Raw genomic sequence first — 20,409 nt, forward strand, 5'->3', positions numbered from 1 at the left:
TTTAAGTAGGAGAAGGGAAGGGAAAGGGAATAAACATTTATATAGTGCTTACTATATGCCAGTATAGTGCTTACTATGCGCCAGGCAGAGTGCGAAACGGTTACAAATATTATCTCAAATGATTTTCTTATTCAGTTTGGGTCAAGCTTAGAAGGCTTCTAATTCTGAAATCTATGATTCTTTGGGTCTTTTTTAATTTTACATTTCATATCTTCCACTGAATGTAGAGATCTTATTGACAGATTAATGGAATTTTAAAATTTGTTATTGATCACTGAATCAAATATTTTCATAGTATTAAGAGCTTAACTTTTTTCATACTTTTTTAAATCAAACCTACATTTTGAGATATTATAGTTTAAAGCACACTTTGGTTGTTACTTTAACACCAAATCAATTTTGTTCTCTATTCTTCATATTTAAGTCCCATGCTCCATCACCCAATTTCTACAGTACCTTTTTTGGACATTGCCATGGCCCAGTTTACTGCTACAGAGAATGGGGAATGGAAAATAAAATCTTCAGACAGCTGGTCAGAAGGAAGTCTTCATGGATACATGCTTACTGAATCACAGTTCCCCATCAGTCACTTAGTGACTGATTAATAATCAGAGCCCCAATTCCATAGATAGATGAACAATGCCAGTATTCTTCATTGACTTGCATAATTACATTTTGATTTATAATACTAGAATATTTTGCTCTTGAAAAGCAAGTTATTTGTTGTATTTTATATTTAGAGCCTTAAAGTTTATACATGAATACTTCAGTGCATCTGGGATGTAATAGTGTGGTTATTTCTCTTCTGTGGTAAAGATTGCAACCCATTAGTGTCTTCCTATTCATTTGTCCTTTGTCCATTACTTTTCATTATCCTGCAAAAAGTGTTCTTGAAAGACTCCCCTTCTAAAAATCTTGATAATGCATAGATACCTGATGAAGTACTCAGGATGTACTTTATAAGGTTCCTCATTCACACATTATGGTCCATTATTTTATTGTCATACATTTTTCTGATCTATGATATCACATTATCTCATAGTGCCTCCCAAGCAAATGTTTTTTAAAAGCATTGACATTAATTAGCTAAAATAGTATTACAACTGGTTCCTGTTTTAATTTATTGAGATAAACTTGTAAGAGAAGCCTTTAGTTTAATGTGTCCCAGTTTTTCATGGGGTTCTGATTTGTTTTTTTGTTTAAATGGGAAATAGAAAAATAATAAGAATAATATTATATACCTGAGGGCTAAAGATATAGAAGCAGCTAGGTGTGAATAGAATGTTGGACCTGGAATCAGGAAGACCTGAATTTAATTGCCTCAGACATTTTCTAGCTATATGATCCTAAGCCTCAATTTTCTCAGTCCATAAAAAGGGATTCAACATCTAATTCACGGTATTGTTGTAAGAACTAAATGAGATTGCATGTTAAATGTTTTGAAAACCTTTAAATACCATTATCTTTTTTATCCTCTGTGGATCAGAGAATATTAGAATATTATTAGAATAAGCTATTAGAACATTATTAGAATAGATATTTCAGTATGCCATTAAAGGTGTAGCATAATGAATAAAGGGAAGACTATGTTTGAAGTTGCTTTGAGTTGCGTTTATGTCTTGCCATTGACACAAACTAGCTTTGTGACCTTGACAAATCACCTAATCTCTGAGTACCCAGGCAGTTAAGAAGCTAAAATGCAGCTAAAAGTTACAGACAAGTTGCTGACCTGCATCAGTGGAAAGAGTTTCCATACCAAGTAATCCCTACATTGTTGAAATTACATCCAAGTAAAAAAATATGTTTATATATCTCTATATGTTCACATATTTTATACAAAAGTGCAAAACTAGCCACTTGCCTACTTTTCTTTGAATATATTCAAATACTATAATTCCACAATGATAAGATGATTTGGATACCTTATTGAATTTCATTGTAATGAATGTGAATCTCTGTTTATGAAATGGAATTTGCCACAATATGAAAATTAGTGATTTGAACTTGAATAGTACAAAACAATTACTTTTTCTTTGACTTATGGGTTAAAGTTTACTAAAGTATTGCTGCCTTGTATTCTAGTATTACACTAATTATTCCCATCATTTATTTTGTGTTTTATAATTTTTTTAATTCAGATGGCCAAATGATGGAAGGAGACAAGATTTATTGGCCTACTCAGTCTGCTTTAACCACACGCTTGCGCCGCCTCATAACTGCATATCAACGGACTAGTAAAAATAGACAAGCCCAACAAATCCAGCCAGCATTCTCAGTACAGGCCAACGTGATGCAGCCTCTTTATGAAGAAACTGCTCTTAACCCTAAAATAGCAGCCAAAATTGAAAAACAGCAGAGGTATGATGAGAACATCTATATTAATATTTAATATAGCAGTGTATAAATTCATTTTAGAAGATACAAAGATAGGATTGCATTTTGAGTATTGCTTCTTAGTGAGCAAAAAAAAAATTAAAGGACTCAGAAAGAAAAAGAATTTTGGGGAAATAAATATATCCAATAAAATGTTGTGTCACTAGCTAAACTTAAAATATAGGTACTTGGAACCTATACTAAATTTCTCTTATCAATACAGAACTGATAATCTCAATGAAACTGAACTCAGTTTATAAAGAAAAAAATCTAATAAAAATTGAAATGTGAGCCTCAACAAAAGTACTACCACACATCTGAAAGATAAATGATGCTATTTGCTATCAGATTTTGTGATTCTTCACATATATCTGACTTCCCTCCAAGACCAAATACCCAAACTGTATTTTACACACTCATTTATTTCTATCTCTTTATTAACCATAAATTTCTGGCTTTCTTTCTGTCAGTTTCTGTCCTCACCATTGTACTGAAACTTTATTTTTAAAAGATACCAATAATCTTTCCTTAATCCTTGTTCTTTTTGCTCTAAACATCACCTGGTTCCCTACCCTAACTTTCGTAATTCTTTCCTTATTTCGTAATTCAGTCACCAAGTCTCAAAACCTTTGTTTTAATCATCATGTCTTATGATTGACCAAATCCTATCAATTCCATATTGTCATTCACATTCATCTCGTTTCATTTTCATTGCCTTCTATTTTAGACCATTTATTATCTTATAATTGATTTCTTATAATAGCTTCTTAACAAAACTCTCTGTAGTCTCCTTTTTTTTTTTTTGTGAGGCTTGAGGCTGAAAATTCAAAAACAGGATATGGGATTTGAGATCTAATAATTATTCATACTGTATAAAAGAATCAAGCTTCGTAGAATTATCTGTTTTCTATCCCAAAAAAACTTTTTAATTTTTGCATAGAATTGAGAAGGATAGTAAATTAGGAAAGTTGAATTTATATATAGTCCATCTGAAATAATCAAAAATAGGCTTTTCAAAAAATAACTTAACTGTAATCGCAACATCCAAATACTTGTAGGTAATCCACAAAGGGTTCAGGAATTTTTGTTACATTACAGGTATGAAAGATAAACTAATTACTCTCTCGGTCTTTGGTTTACATACAATTAACTTTCTCTCTCTCTAGTTCCCTCCAGTCCCTCCCCCCAAAATTTGTGAAAGCAGTGACTAGCAATGTGGAAAGATAGAAAATAAAAGTAACAAACCATCATTTGAATTGTAAGAAGAAAGGATTGTTTCTTCATCTAAAATATTTTAGCCTCTGGAAAGGAAGAAGTTGGCAATGATTTGGTCTGATTATTACATCTTGTTGAGGGAAATTAATTCCTTTCCTGTAATTTTATTTGCTTCACAGAAACTGTTAGATTTCTAGAATTTTTTCTTAACATTCCAAAATCATAGTAATTATTTTCAGAAACCAGTGTTCAGACATATGTTGATGTATATTCCTCCAGTCTGTCCTTAATAGTATATCCAAATTAATTCTCCTAATCTTTTTTTCTGGTTGAAAGCCTTTAGGGGTTCCTAATGACCTGTAAGATATAAAGTCCAAGATAATTAGATCTGTCTTCAAAAATTTTTACAGTCCTAACCCAGCATGTTTTCTCAATATTATCTCCCTCTTTTCTCAAACATGGACCCTCCATTCCAACCATTCCAGAGCCTGTACTTTGTTCATGTTGTTTCTTCCATTTAGGATGCCCTTTACCTTACTCTTCATCTAGCAAAATTTTATCCATCCTTTACTGTGCAGCTCATATTCACATCATGCTTGGTAACTCCCAAACACCTCTAGATTATAGTATTCATTATCTCTTCTGAATTCCTGTGGTTCCTTTTCTCTATGTTAATTTGATACTTTATGTACTATCCTGCATTCGTTTTACTTTTCATATGTATATGTCTTATGTTTACAATTAGACTAGGGGCAGCTGGATGGCACAGTGGATAAAGCACCAGCCCTGAAGTCAATAGGACCTGAATTTAAATCTGGCTTCAGATACTTAACACTTTCTAACTGTGTGTGACTCTGGGCAAGTAATTTAACCCCAATTGCCTCAGCAAAAAATCAAACAAACAAACAAAAAAATACAATTAGACTAAAAATCGTTGAAAAAAGGAAACATCTCTCATATGTCTTAGTTTTTCAGTGCCTGGAAACAATATTTTCCTTTCTATTTCCTCTACTACTATTCACAGTCATGTCTTGTTGTCTAAATTGTTATAAACTCATAACTAGTGACTTTGCTTCTATATCCTTCTGCCTTTCTCCCTTTCTCCCCTCCCCCAATTGTTTCATCTCTTGCTCAGAAAGTTATTTGTGCAGGGCAGCTAGGTGGTGCAGTGGATAGAGTGCCGGCCCTGAAGTCAGGGGGACCTGAGTTCAAGTTTGTCCTCAAACACTTAACACTTCCTAGGTGTGTGACCCTGGGCAAGTCACTTAACCCCAATTGCCTCAGCAAAAAAAAAAAAAAAGAAAGAAAGAAAATTATGTATGGTTCCTCATTTGCTACAGAATAAAATCTATAATTTTCAACCTAGCATTCTGGCTCCAAATTCCCTTCTCTCCTATTCAGCATGCATCAACTAATAACACCCAGTTTGAATGATACCTCCTTGTTTTTTGCTTATATGTATATATATATATATTTTTTTTTAATTTTAGGCTTACTCTTTCTTCTCCTGCCCCTAGGCACCCCAAATTTTCCTCTTTCAAAATCATACTGTCCTCTAACACTTAACTCAAATACCATCTGTTCCACTATATCTTTTCTGATAACCCAGCTAAAAAAAATCCCCAGCCATCTGAATTCTTTATCAATGTTATATAATTCATGTGATATATATATATATTCCATACTGCTTTTTATCATAGACATGTGACAGCATGTATCATAGTCATTACCATATTGCAAGTTCTTGAGGCTAAGAACTATAACTTTTATAGTTTTGTGTTATTCACAAAGCTTAGCACATTATTTTGTACATAATAGGTTCTCAAATATTTGTTGACTTATTCAAAAGTAGACAACTCATTGAAAATTTGAATAAATGAACTAACAAACCAGTAATTAAAATTTATATTTGCAATGCTATTACTATGAGTTAAATCACTAAGTTTCAAAAATTCCTCATATGACGAAATTCTGATTAGTACAGTCTAAATTCAGGTTAGACAAATTTTTGTTCTAGTTGCTTAAATATGTGTTGTTCTTTTTTTCAACTTAATGAAAAAATAGATGGACAAGAAGAGAGGAAGCTGACTTTTATAGAGTTGTGTCTACTTTTGGAGTGGTATTTGATCCTGACAGAGGACAATTTGACTGGACAAAATTTAGAGCCATGGCTAGGCTGCACAAGAAAACTGATGATAGTTTGGAAAAGTACTTATATGCTTTTATGTCCATGTGCAGGAGAGTTTGCCGCCTTCCTTCCAAAGAAGGTTTGTAAAATCTTTCTCTACATATCTAAAATGATAAAAAATCTTTAATAATGTCACATTTTTATCCAAAATCACAAAATTATTTATGCTTTAATTATACTTGTAATATTCATTTCTGATTATTTCTATGTTTTAGTACTATTTTTAAAAATCCATACTTTCCTATTTACTTCAAATATTTGTTACCAGAAAAATAGCAAGACTAATAATGGGATTGACTTGATGAAATATAGAATTAGAGTGCGTAAAATGCTTTTAAAGCATTTTAAATGCTTAAAATGATGCTTAAAATAATGTAAAATGCTTTTTTACCCATTTGATTTTCACATTAACCCATTGAGTATAGCTGAGAGGTAATCTTTTTCTAAAGATCAAGAAACTAATAGGAAGGTATATTGCAATTTCATTTTAGTTTATAATGTTATTTTAGTGTGTAATGCCCTATTTTGAAGTGCCTGATTTGTCTTAATGTAGAATTGGTGGACCCAAGTATTTTTATCCAACCCATCACAGAGGAACGTGCTTCTAGGACTTTGTATCGAATTGAGCTTTTGAGGAAAGTACGAGAACAGGCTCTTCGACATCCACAATTATTTGATCGTTTAAAACTTTGCCAGCCAAATCCAGATTTGCCAGTTTGGTGGGAGTGTGGCACTCATGACAGAGATTTGCTTATTGGAGCTGCTAAGCATGGGGTTAGCAGGACAGACTATCACATTCTTCGGGATCCTGAACTTTCATTTATGGCAGCTCAGAGAAGCTATAGTCAAAATAAAGGGACTCATTCAAGGACTTCTGCCCCACTTATACAACAGTATCAAATGGCACTGTCTACTTCCCCTCTGGCTTCTCAACCAAGGTTACTGGATACTAAAGGGAATGCTCTTGAAGACACAAAAGTTAAAAATGAAAGCCTTAAAGAGGAGCCTCAGTCTTCTGAAGAGGAATCTATATCTTCTGACGAAATCAGAACAGGAATAAAATCTGAACCTTTAAGTCCAAAGAATGGTGTTTTGCCACAGACAACTGGAGAGCAGAAGCCTACTGGGAAGACTGAAACAGATAGACGCATGGTTGCAGCCAGGACAGAACCCCTAACCCCAAACCCAGCTTCCAAGAAACAGCGAATGCCCAAAAGGGGATCTGAGTCCAGCTCTGATTCAGATTCTGATTCTGATAGATCATCTTGTTCTTCTAGATCGTCATCTTCCTCCTCCTCCTCTTCTTCCTCTTGTTCCCACTCTCGATCAGGATCTAGTTCTTCATCATCTTCATCTTGTTCTTCAGCAACTTCTTCATCCTCTTCTTCCTCTTCCTCTTCCTCCTCTTCTTCATCCTCATCAGAAGAAAGTGATAGTGAAGAAGAAGCACAAAAGCGAGGTAGGGGTATACATTATCACTATTTTATATATCCAAAAATAACAAATATATTAGTTTATTGAAATCACAATTATGTTTAAAAAGCTCACCAAGTTGAATTTTATGTAGTAATGTTTTATTAGAAAAGTACTAATGAATAGCAAACTAAAACCTCTTAATAATAGGTAGATGGTATGGTATAATTGAAAAAGAATTGGCCTTGGAAATGTGCTCTTGTGCTCCTCTCCAGGCTCTGATACTTACTAATACTGTGACCTTGGGCAAGATGCTTCACTTTTCCAGAACTCAGTTACTGTAAAATGATGGAATTGAAAGAAAAGATCCCTAAGGCCCCTTCCAACTGTTAAAGCCAATGAGTCTACACAGTAATAATACATTCTCTATCCAGTGGAATTTGGAAGCACTAGGAAAACTATATACTCAGTACTCCGAAACAGAAAACGAAAACTGCTGCTTTTTGGTACTACTAATTTGGTTACTGCTTCATAGTCTTTTTCTAAGAATGCCTTTAATTAATTATTATAATCATTTCAGAAATAGCAGTAACCAGTGTAATGCATGTGGAAAATATTCTGTAACAATTTAATTGCCAATTCAAAGAGGAGTTATTCTTTTTTTAATTGTTTTATTTTCCCCAATACATGTAAAGATAGTTTTCAATATATATTTTTGTGAAACTTTGTATTCTAAATTTTTCTCCTTCCATACTTTATATTTTCCTTTTGAATTTTGTTTTTTTCACAAATAATTTTTTGATTATATTATCAAGTAAAACTTAAATATAATCTGAATTATAAAGTATCTAATTCAGTTCCACAATCGTTTATTAAACACCTACAGTGTATTCTTAAACATTCAGGTAGATAATGCTAATTGTTGTTATTAGCAGAAGGCACCACTCACATGAAATCATATGATGAAGAAAGTGTTGCATCACTAAGCACTATACAAGATGAGACCCAAGATAGTTTTCAGATGAACAATGGAACACCAAATTCTGCTTACATCTTACAAGGTGGATACATGCTCGCTGCTTCTTATTGGCCAAAGGTAATTTATTAAAAGAATTCTTCATTTTTATGGGTTTTTATTTGAAATTCGAACACTAGGATTTTTGTTTTGTATAATAATGCAATGCCTGAAAACTTAAAAGATATTTTATTTTGAGGGTAACAAAAAGCAAAGAAATCATGCAAAATCACCTCCACCCTAAATTATTATTGAAAAGATATATTTTATACATGCAAATAATTTGTATAGGCAGTTTCCAAACTATGAATATGTAGTGTTCCACAAGTTCTTCACACCATTTAGTTATGAAAACTTTATTTTCCAATAGACGTAATATTATGTATACATGACAAGGCTCCAGACCAGCTCACAAAAGCCAACATAACCTAAAATGAACCTGAACATACCTTAGTACTTGAGAACCTAACCACATATATACTAGTGATTCTATTTCTTTGGAAAATTGCATAAGAATTTGTAACTTTAGAATACATTTTTCTCTGTCCTTGAATTGAAAGCAAGGATTTCATTCTCTAGCTCCACAATACTTGTATGGAGCTTTATAGTCAAGGGCTCTAGCACTGCCAATGAGGACATTGACAATTAAAGGAGTTTGATCCGTCTTACAAATAACAATGAGCAACTTGTATGACGGCTTATAAGTAAAGATAATGGTGGGGCTACCCATTAACCATATATGCTAAAAGACACTTCCAGAATCTGGATCAGTTCTTCATTCACACTCTTCTGGATATTCATGGATTGGTCTACCTCCTTCCATTTTCATTTTTTAAACACACTGCATTAAAAAACTCTTATGCAGTGTTACCTCACCTTCTCCTACATATCCCCCAACTTATTAATTTATTCACTAAGGAAAAGTAAGAGTTAATGGAGGCGTATTTGGATCAATGAATGACTATAAAAATTCAGCAATGCTTTATTTATTATTAAAAGTTTTTAATTTTCAAAAGATATGAATGGATAATTTTTCTTTTTTTTTCTTTTTTTTATTTTTCTTTTTTTATTTAATAGCCTTTTATTTACAGGATATATGCATGGGTAACTTTACAGCATTAACAATTGCCAAACCTTTTGTTCCAATTTTTCACCTCTTACCCCCCCACCCCCTCCCCTAGATGGCAGGATGACCAGTAGATGTTAAATATATTAAAATATAAATTAGATACACAATAAGTATACATGACCAAAACGTTATTTTGCTGTACAAAAAGAATCAGACTCTGAAATATTGTACAATTAGCTTGTGAAGGAAATCAAAAATGCAGGTGTGCATAAATATAGGGATTGGGAATTCAATGTAATGGTTTTTAGTCATCTCCCAGAGTTCTTTTTCTGGGCATAGCTGGGTTCAGTTCATTACTGCTCCATTGGAAATGATTTGGTTGATCTCGTTGCTGAGGATGGCCTGGTCCATCAGAACTGGTCATCATATAGTATTGTTGTTGAAGTATATAATGATCTCCTGGTCCTGCTCATTTCACTCAGCATCAGTTCGTGTAAATCTCTCCAGGTCTTTCTGAAATCATCCTGTTGGTCATTTCTTACAGAACAGTAATATTCCATAATATTCATATACCACAATTTATTCAGCCATTCTCCAACTGATGGACATCTGAATGGATAATTTTTCAACAGCAACCCTTGGAAAACCTTGTGCTCCAATTTTTCCTCCCTTTTCCCCATCCCCTCCCCTAGATAGCAAGTAATCCAATATATGTTAAACATGGTAAAAAAAAAAAAAAAAATTAAATCCAATATATGCATACATATTTACACAGTTATCTGGCTGCACATGAAAAATTAAATGAAAAAAGGAAAAAAATGAGAAAGAAAATAAAAAGCAACCAAATAACAACAACAAAAAAAGTGAAAATGCTATGTTGTGATCCACATTCAGCTCCCATAGTCCTTTCTCTGGGTGTAGATGGCTCTCTTCATCCCAAGATCAATGGAACTGATCTGAATCATCTCATTGTTGAAAAGAGCCACATCCATCAGAACTGATCATCATATAATCTTGTTCCCATATACAGATGATCTCCTGGTTCTGCACATTTCACTTAGCATCAGTTCATATAGATCTCTCCAGGCCTCTCTGAAATCATCCTGTTGATCGTTTCTTATAGAGCAATAATATTCCATTACATTCATCTCCCATAACTTATTCAGCCATTCTCCAACTGATGGGCGTCCACCAAGTTTCCAGCTTCTTGCTGCTACAAAAAGGGCTGCCACAAACATTTTTGCACTTGTAGGTCCCTTTCCCTCCTTTAAAATCTCTTTGGGATATAAGCTCAGTAGAACCACTTCAGCAATACTTTAAAGCATTTTATCATAGGTCCTACAAATTTTATCATGGAAGCTCTTGGGTGATAAGAAATAGGGCTTGGAGAAGAGGAGAGATAAGAATGTACAGAGGGGTCAGTGCTTAAAAAAAAAAAAATGTGAATGTAAATGGGCAGCACTGTGGACAGGGAAAACTAGACTAGGGGCAAGTAAGAAGGAATTGGGAGGCAGGGCAGGAAATTCCAACAGATAACAAAGCCCCTGCCCCTTCCTAAATAAAAGTTCTTCAATAAATTGAGATTGCATATACATATATAAATTAAAATATGTATGTTTTTCCAGAAACAGATGTGATTCACAAGACTTGTGTTTGGGGAAAACATGCTATATCTAGCTGTTATTAGGCAATTTACTTGTTCTCTTTAGTAATTGGTTGACGTTAGAGACTTGACAGAAAGTGACTATGTGAGTTATACCATACAGAGACTATCCATATTTATATATAAAAGTTAAAAGTTTTTTTTAATTGAATATGTTCCAAAGCTTCTTATATGATAGAGATTCCCTATGATCTTTTCTGATTTTCTAATTTTAAAATATGGTAATTTTTTAATCAGAAAAATTGGATCCTCACATTGCATAGTTTTCTATAGCACAGTGATTAATTTTTTATTCCCATTTTAGGGTTTTTATAACTGAAGGACTTAATTTCAGCTATCAGTAACATAATTGTGCAGCACAGAGTCTTATAATAAAAAGCAGTAGTAATCCAATCAAGTTAAAAAAAAGACATATGGAACTCATAATGAATTTATCCATTAACTAGACATATTTATGCAGCATTCCCTTTGTTGGACAGCAACATTAAATTTAAATTTAAACAGCAAATTAAATTCTAAAAAAATACAAATTGAAGGAAATTTTTGAAGAAAAATCTTCCTTGAAAAATACTTTTAAGATATTACATTTTATTTTTCTTCTTGCGTTAATGTTAGGTCATCTATTTTAGTCTTGTTGAATTTTTCGCTCCCAAGTTGGAGGTTTAACTCATTTTAATTTTTTTTTTTCTGGTTCCAGCTTCAAATAATCAAGCCAGCCCCATTTGTTCACTTGATATTTTATGTCTCTATAAAATGCATTTTGAAGTTCTGAATGTTTCTTCACACATTTGTAATGTGTATACACTTTTGCTGAATTAATCCAGTAATATGTCTTTGAAAGTTAATCACCAAAGGTCTATTCTGATCCTTAAATTGCTCGTGTGACACAGGATCGGGTAATGATCAATCGGTTAGACAGCATTTGTCAAACGGTCCTGAAAGGAAAATGGCCATCAGTCCGGAGAGGTTACGAGGGCAGTGCAGTGGCATCTTTCTACACAACCAAGCTTCTGGACAGCCCCGGTGCTGCTGCAGATGCTGGCGAGCCCCATGTGACGACTCCCCCAAGTGTAGGGGCAAGAGAAGAGCATGACCAGTCCACACAGATGTCAAAGGTGAAGAAGCATGTACGAGAAAAGGAGTTTACAGTGAAAATCAATGACGTATGTTTATTTTTATTGCCCTAGGACCTGATTGCGATTGCCGTGTGCAGCATGTTTTTTTCCTGCAAGTGGCTGCCTGCTCTCACTCTTACTTCTTTGCACACTAGTTTTCGGTATTTGGATTGGGTTTCTTTTACACATTCAAAATGTTAAACTTTTGTATTCTACTAAAAGGATTATCCCACTGATCAAGTTTCTTCCTTAAATTAATGTGGTGGCAGTTTCTAAGCGTCTGGTCCATTTTTGACATAGGGAATCCACACATACAGACAGTTTGGTATAATGGATGGAGTGCTGAACTTGAAGTCCAAAAAAAAACTGGGTTAAATCCTCATTCTGGCCTCTTAGTAATAAGGTGACCTACAAAGTCATTTCACTTCTCTGAAGCTCACACAACTGCCTGTGACAGATTTTGAGTTGTTTCAATGGGGAAAATTCCTTTCCTGATAAAAGTACATGTCTTTGATATATTTTTGCAAAGAACAATACTTTTTAATACATTTGACTGCTTTCAACATTTAGTAGATCCTGCTATAAATAAGACTTTAAATTTTTATGTATTTTTTAAACTTTCTATGACTAAATTCATTATCCAGTATGCAAAGTGATCAAATCCTCTAAAAATAGCCTGTGTTAATGGATGGAAAATACAGTTGTATGGTAATAACTTGAGAGATGATTTTTGGTTGGAAAATTATGTGTGATAATTTCGCCATTTCATTTAAGCTGGACAATTTAATATATGTATAACAAATTTATTCAGAAAACCCTAAACGGTTTAAATTAGGAAAAACGTAATTTCATAATCAATTTTCATGATTCCTTCCAATATTCCTCAGATCTTCTGTAATAGAATTTCTCTTTAAAATCCTTTATCTTGAAGGAGGTGTTTTTGGGTTTGGGGGGGGGGGTTGGTACGTTTTTAATCTTAATACTCACATTTATTTAACAGGAAGGAGGTTTGAAGTTGACTTTTCAAAAGCAAGGACTTTCTCAGAAAAGGCCATTTGAAAGTGAAGATGGTTCACTTGGACAGCAGCAGTACCTGGCACGGCTTCGGGAACTTCAGAATGCTTCAGAGACCAGCCTAGTCAATTTTCCAAAGTCCATGCCAGTATCAGGTCAGCAAATCCTATATAAATGTATTAATGACCTCATAATAATAAAACTTGCTGTTTATTTCAGAATTCTACTCATGATACAATTTATGAAAATTTTATTTATCAGTCCTTTTCCTTTGTTTCTCTTAAATATTAATAAAAATAGTAACAGTATTGTTAAATTGGACTTGGACTCAGACTTGGACATAACAAGCCTAGGACCAGCTCTTTTACTAAGTGGTTGTGTAAAAACTTATTTTGCCTCTGGGCTTCACATTACTCATTTATTAAAGAGGAGTTTAAATTGAATTATAGCTCATAATTCCATAATACTTTAAGGTTGACAGTATGCTTTCCTCACAAAATACTATGAGGTAGACAAGTAAAAATATAAAGGATCTATGCTTATATTAGATTTAACATATTTCTACCATGTTTAACATATATTAGACTAGTTGCCATCTAGAGGAGGGGGTGGGAGAAGAGGGGTAAAATTAGAACACAAGACTTTGCAAGAGTTAGTGTTGAAGAATTATCCATACATATGTTTTGAAAACAAAAGCCTTAATAAAAAAAATACACAGGAAAAAAGAGAGGGAGGAGGGGAGAATCTCTGCTTTTATTAGAATTGGGTAGCTTCCTTTGTGGGAACTATTTCCATCTATGGGTACTGCAGCACATCTTTGATTTGATAGATTAAATGTAGGAGTTGCTTGAGACACACAGAGATCAATTCACTTACCCAGGATCATGAAGCTAATAGGTTGTCAGACATTCAAGTATAGATCTACCTGGTTCCAATAAACATTTCACTTACTAGATGCCAAGCACTGTACTAAGTGCTAGAGATACCAAAAAAAGTCTCTGCTCTCAGAAAGTTCACATTCTAAAGAGGAAAACAACATGTAATTAGCCATAAACACACAAGCTATATACAGGACTAAGTTGGAAATAATCAACAGAGGGCAGGCACTAGCAATTAAGAGTGATCAGGGAAAGCTTTCTGTAAAAGATGGGATTTTACCTGGGTCTTAAGAGAAGTCAGGAAGCAGAGATAAAGGTTCTGGGGAGTAGGGGAAATTACAGTCAGTGAAAATGTGTAGAGTCGGGAGATGGGAATTTCTTGTTTGAGGAATAGCAAGGGAAACTATCACAGGAAGGCACTGAAAAAATTAGAGAGAAGGAAGAGACAGGATATGAAGGGCTTTGAATGTCAAACTTTTTTTTTTTTTAATTTTTAAGGAAATAGGGAATCCAATGGGGTTTATCGAGTAAGGAGGTGACATGATTAGATTTTAGGAAGATCAGTTTGAGAACTGAATGGAAAGTTGGACTCAAGTCCAGAGAGACTTATGGCAGGGAAGCTGACTGATCTTATTTGTTATAATTTTATTTTGAAACAAAAATGTTAATCCTTCTTTCCCTTATTAATTAAAAAATATTCACTGCATTAATTGATGACGCTTGATCCTTTAAGGTATTTTTTTTAATGCTGTCCTTCCAAAGTTAAACCTATCCCACAAAGAAACTGAAGAGCAAAATGGCTGTATGACTTGTTCTAGAACACATAACTAGTAAATGTGATCTCTAAGTTCTCCTTCTAGTGCTGATATTTTTGGATTTATTATTCAAATCAAGTTGTATGTAGTTTCCTAGCCTAGGAAATAATTTCATCTGAGAGTTATTAAATATTTTTGAGAAAAATTCACTTAAGAAGACCATTCATTAACCCTCAAAAAGAACATTAATGTATAGTATTTTGAATTAAAATTTTCTAGTTGACAGAATCATATTCATTAGTACAGATTAGAATAGAGGTTCTTAACTTTGTTATTGTGGATCTCTCTTAATGAAGTCTGTAGAACTATTCTCAGAATCTTTTTTAAAAATTCACAATTGAAGGAAATGCTAAATTTCAGTGATAGTGAAAATAATTTTTCTATCCAAGTATAAGGAATCTTTTGGGGATCCTTGGAAGCCAATTAAAAACTTCTGGGTTAGAATCCTAGGAGAGAAACCTCAAAGATTATCTAGTCTAAAATTCCACTCAAGGCAGGGGGATTCCTTCTGCAAGATCCTTGATAAATTATCATCTAGCCTTTGCATGAACACCTATAATGGTAAAAGCTTTACAAAATAAGGTTAAGGTGTTCTCCAGTTGTCTTAAGAGGTAATCTAAGGCCCTCCTTTGATTAAATAAAGTTCTTTCCTTTTCTTCTTCCCACCCCCTTTTAATCCCTACTTCAGAATCAAGAAGTTTATTTTCAAGAAGCTATTGCATCCCTGCTAATTCCAACTAATGCCTCCTCCTTATTTGTAATCTTTTTCCTGTTGAGCTAGATAGATGTATTTCTACATCAAATTATATGTTAAATCCTCCTTTGCTTCATGTGAGTGAGATCCAGCTAATGTTTTCTTCTTATTTTTTCCTTCATATTTGTATATTCTTTTTTTACCTTGTACCATAGTTACAAGAAACAGCAAGTTTCCCCTTCTTCCTTATTACACTATTGAGTACCTTCTTTTCTCTTTCTCTTTCTCCCCAGATTCTCAAAACAAACGTATTCAGCATTCAGGACCTCTTTTATTTCTTATTTAACTCCTTTAATACCCTATAAAGACATTAAAATTCTGAAGGAACATGTGTTTTCTTCTCCCATTATTAGAATGTTAGCATGACATCATGATCTAATTCCTCCAATTGCTCAAAAAAAAAAAAATTGCCCAGTCTAGACTCTTTCATTTATGTATTTCATGTTCTTACTTAGTTTTTTCATCAGAATTGCTTGAAAGTCCACCTGTTACCTAACGCATCTAAGTGATTCAGTAGATAGAACAGTGAGCCTGAAATCAGGAAGACCTGAGTTCAGATCCAGCCTTGGGCTCTTACTAACTGTGTGATATTACTTACCCTTTGTCTCCCTCAGTTTCCTCAATTGAAAAATGGGGATAATTGTAGCATATAATTCACATAGTTGTAAGAATCAAATGAGATAATATTTGTAAAGCACTTAGCATACTGCCTTGTACATAGTATGCTGTTAGCACAAATGTTAATTGTTGTTATTGTAATAAATACAATAAAGCTAGATTTTGGACAGCCTTAAAGTCCAGTCTTGAATTTTATCTTTAGTAAGTGAAGAACCATCAAAGATTTTCTAATATGCTAAAATCAAAATTTTTTAGGAAGACTAGCCAGATATTTCAATATTCATAGCATAATGAGCATGTTTTTAAACCAGTGGTAATACTTTTTTGTAGTAAAATTCACTCCTATGAATAATTCAGCAGAACTTAATATTGTTATTCAGCCTTGTATATTTTCATGTACTCAAAAATGTTTTTTATTCAATCTTAATATTCTTAGACTAGATTTGTGAAACTGTGATCGAGGTTCCTAGACTTTACAGTCAGCCCAAGAACACCACCTGAATCACTGGAAAATATTAGGTAGAATGATAAATGATTGTCAGTTGAAAATGCAGCTGTGATCATTTCAAGTCAACCTTTACAGCAAAGAAATTCATTAATAAACTCTGATTATAATGTAATCAAAAGAGGTACTACTAGATTTGAGAAACATGTGGCTAATGAATCAAGAATACCCCTAGACAATCAGTAGGATTAGTCAGTCAGTAAATTCAGGTCTTAGAACACAGCAGGGGGAGTGGGAATAATGGAGACATCCATGGAAATACAAAATCAGTGCAGCTGGTAGAAAATAGGGAGAAAAACTGTATTAAGCCACCTTGGAGCCCATGGTCCTATCAAAGTCTAGTCAGAAGAGAGTGAGTACTGAGAAGATAAGAGGGCCAGGTAGATTCAATCATATAGCATAATGATATTTCCCAATGATGCATTTTCCTGAGGAAGGAAAACATGATGGAGAGGTCCAAAGAAGATCAAAAACAATAGAGCTGGTGAGAAAATGAGAAGGTATAATAGATTGTAAAGTACTATATAAATGTGGGTTATTTTTATTATGAAAGTACTCAGTTGTAAACTTCTTCAGTGCAAAAATTTTATTTTATTCACTTTTGTACTTTTTACAACACCTAGAACAATGCATTTTAAATAATAGGTGACTGGTAAATTTTTTTTTGAAAGAAAAAATGAAAATGCTATTTGCTAAGAACTTCTGCTGGGGTAAAAGGATTTGCTATCTAAGTGTCTCAAGAGATAGATTGGACCTAGTCAGAAAAACCAAAGTTCAAATCTAGCCTCAGATACTTAATTCTCTGTGACCCTGAGCAAATCATTTGATCTCTCCCAGTTTCCTCATCTGCAAAATGGGGATAATAACAGGTTCTACCTCAAAGATTGTTGTGAGGATAAAATTAGATAATATTTGTAAAATGCTTTGCAAATCTTAAAGTACTATAAAAATGTTACTGTCATTAAGAAAGCTTCTAATCTAAGTATTACTTAAAGACATGAAAAATGAGAATCAATTTTTAAAGGAGGTTTCACTTTTAAATTGTAAAATGAGTCCCAAATTACTTATTGTGTTTTGAATTCTTAATTTGCTCAGATACGTCTAGTCAGCCAGCAGTTGGTGCCAATGGAGTCATATTAGATAACCAGCCTATAGTCAAAAAAAGAAGAGGAAGAAGGAAGAATGTGGAAGATGTTGACATTCTCCTATTAAATAGAAATAAACCTCCTAATCATGTAAGTAACAGCCAAATTAGAATTATTTTACCATAATTCTTGACTTAGGTGGTCTAATCACAAACTAACTTTATGATTGCAAAAGTGCATTTGCTATTTTGTGAGTACTTTATAAAATAAAGATCTGTGAATTAATAATGTTGTATTATACTTTTTAGATCTTGTACAAAATGACTAATATGGAAATATGTGTCTGCACATGTATAACCTATATCTGAGTACTTACCATTTCAGGTTGGGCGGGTAGGGATGGAAAAAGGAAAGGATAAAATTTGGAATTCAAAACTTTAAAAAGAAAAGCCAGCTGTTAAAAAAAAAAAATTTGGTTAAACATATACCTGGGGGGAAAATAAAGTGTATTAAAATAAGAAAATATATATGTGAACATATGCATGTACGTATGTATACTTTTTAGAATTTGTAATCCACCAAATCATCATATGTAGCAAATTTAAATTTGAAAAAATTTGACAGCAAATTTGGAAAAAAATTGACATTCCTCATTCACCAATTTCAAAATATTCCTTAGTATCAGAATAAAAGCTGTTAATGAATTTGACATGCAGTCTTTATCTAATCTTTTTCTAAAGGTTACAGTAGGCATTACCACCTCACAAATTACTCCAGGGATAAATCCAGCACTGTCTTATACTCAATCTCAAGGATTACTTGATATAGAAAATCCAGTTCCAGTTATTAATCTGAAAGATGGAACAAGACTTGCAGGTGATGATGCACCAAAACGAAAGGATTTAGAAAAATGGCTTACGGAGCACCCAGGTTATGTGGAAGATTTAGGAGCCTTTATTCCTGTAAGTAATTTTTAAAATGGATCCATTTAAATGTTTTTCTATAGTTTTTATTACTCAGAAACATAGCTAACTAAGATCATTATGAAACATTCATTGTGTCCTTAGTTCTAGTCTTTGTAATTAAACAAAGGATGAAGCTACATTGTTGTTTTTTCAGAGTCATAAAGATTTAAAAATAAACATCATCAGAAATACATATTTTTCTATTAAAAATCAGTGATACTTTTAATGTTTTAGGGAGTTATACTTGTAGTTTAAAAGGAAATATTACAACTAAAAAATCATTTGATATCTGTGCATATAAATAAAGTTTTTTAATAGCATTCATTCCTCAAGAAATTTATTATTTTTACTTGGGGTCAAATTGGACATCGAGGAAATTAGATATACCCAAAATGTGTACATTTTACTTGGAGTGCTCTCAGTTTCAGTTTTGGATTGTATATCTATGTTTCTGCCACTTTTTGAATAAGATACATGAAAATTTTAAGCAAATTTTGAAATGAGACCTGGCTCTCCACAGATGACACTGCTACTAGAATTTCACCCACAAGTATTCCAATTCATTGTTCAAAAATTCCTTTATTAGACCATAAGTGTCTAACATTTCATTTGCCTTACTTCTCCAAGACCTATTCTTATCCTCATTAGGACCTCCAGTCCCTTTGTTCTCTCAGACCAGTCACCCCTTCTATGTTCTGCTCTTGAATTCCTTACCCATTGCCCATAAGTCTTACCAGCACTTAGACATTCCAACCAAATATGAAGCTTTTCAAGTGCCTTTCCCCTTCAAAAAATTTGCCTTTAATTTATTTTGTACATGTGTATATGTTGTCTTCCTCTATAGAATGAATGTCAGCCTCTTTAGGGAAGAAATTGTTTCATTTTTTGTCACACTTAGAGGCACATAGAAAGAATTTAGAAATTGATTAATTTTCCTGAGGTCAAGAGTCCCTTGCTTACCAAAGATAGTCTTTATAATAGAACTCAGATAGTACTTTCCTATTAAAATCCAACAAAGATGTAAAGCTAATCTAATAAAATCTTATTGAATTGAAATGAATTTATTTGAATAGGAGACTTCCTGAAGGAAAATTTGTTGGGTACCAAAGAACTAATAAATCTTATTAGTTTTGTTCCTTATAATCTCAAATTCAAAGCCCCAGAATTTTTTTCCTGACACTGATAGGTATTGATAATTCAGTAATATCAGTGGTGTATTTCCAACTTGAAGAATTCATTATTACAAAATATCTGTGACATATTATGATTAGTTAACAATAAGAAAAATGAATATTACATTGAGAAACTGGGCTATATTACACTGAAAATCTTGGGGTATGTGACTTGGATCACCCAAATCTTGATCAAATAGACATTAATTTTCATATCACCTGTCTGATAAAAGGGAGAATCCATATTTTCCAGACCTATCTGAATAAACACAATGAGCAGGAATGCACCTATTAACCCAAACGTAGAATTTATTTTACTGTCTGATTAGATTTTGTTTGATTTTTGGATGAGGAAGTGGGAAAAGGGAAAAACCTTGGTCCTAATATAATAATTAGTTATTTCGACCAGAAAGAAATAATTTCTTCCAGCTTTGAGACTCAATAACAAGTCCTTTCTAATTCTGATTCTTTGGGAAAGGTAGCAATGTAGTTTTGCGCTGTTTAAATTGTTTACTCCTAAACACTCTCATTACTGAGCACCTTGCAATGTTC

At 33.2% G+C, this 20,409-nt stretch overlaps 1 protein-coding gene across 16 annotated transcripts in view; it reads left to right on the forward strand.

Annotated features, from left to right (window-relative positions):
- CHD9 (chromodomain helicase DNA binding protein 9) overlaps window positions 1-20,409 on the forward strand; it is a 250,227-nt gene that overhangs the window by 218,327 nt on the left and 11,491 nt on the right. For 9 of the 16 annotated variants that reach the window (XM_031954491.1, XM_031954493.1, XM_031954499.1 and 6 more), the window contains 8 exons: window positions 2,139-2,358; window positions 5,653-5,855; window positions 6,330-7,235; window positions 8,122-8,285; window positions 11,827-12,099; window positions 13,052-13,220; window positions 17,731-17,870; window positions 18,461-18,682. In XM_031954491.1, the coding sequence (XP_031810351.1) occupies window positions 2,139-2,358; window positions 5,653-5,855; window positions 6,330-7,235; window positions 8,122-8,285; window positions 11,827-12,099; window positions 13,052-13,220; window positions 17,731-17,870; window positions 18,461-18,682 (2,297 nt within the window). The remainder of the gene's footprint in view (window positions 1-2,138; window positions 2,359-5,652; window positions 5,856-6,329; window positions 7,236-8,121; window positions 8,286-11,826; window positions 12,100-13,051; window positions 13,221-17,730; window positions 17,871-18,460; window positions 18,683-20,409) is intronic. The other 7 variants (XM_031954498.1, XM_031954501.1, XM_023494199.2 and 4 more) reach the window with 4 other exon arrangements.

Source organism: Sarcophilus harrisii, chromosome 2, assembly GCF_902635505.1.
Source record: "Sarcophilus harrisii chromosome 2, mSarHar1.11, whole genome shotgun sequence".
NCBI classification, from domain to species: domain Eukaryota; kingdom Metazoa; phylum Chordata; class Mammalia; order Dasyuromorphia; family Dasyuridae; genus Sarcophilus; species Sarcophilus harrisii.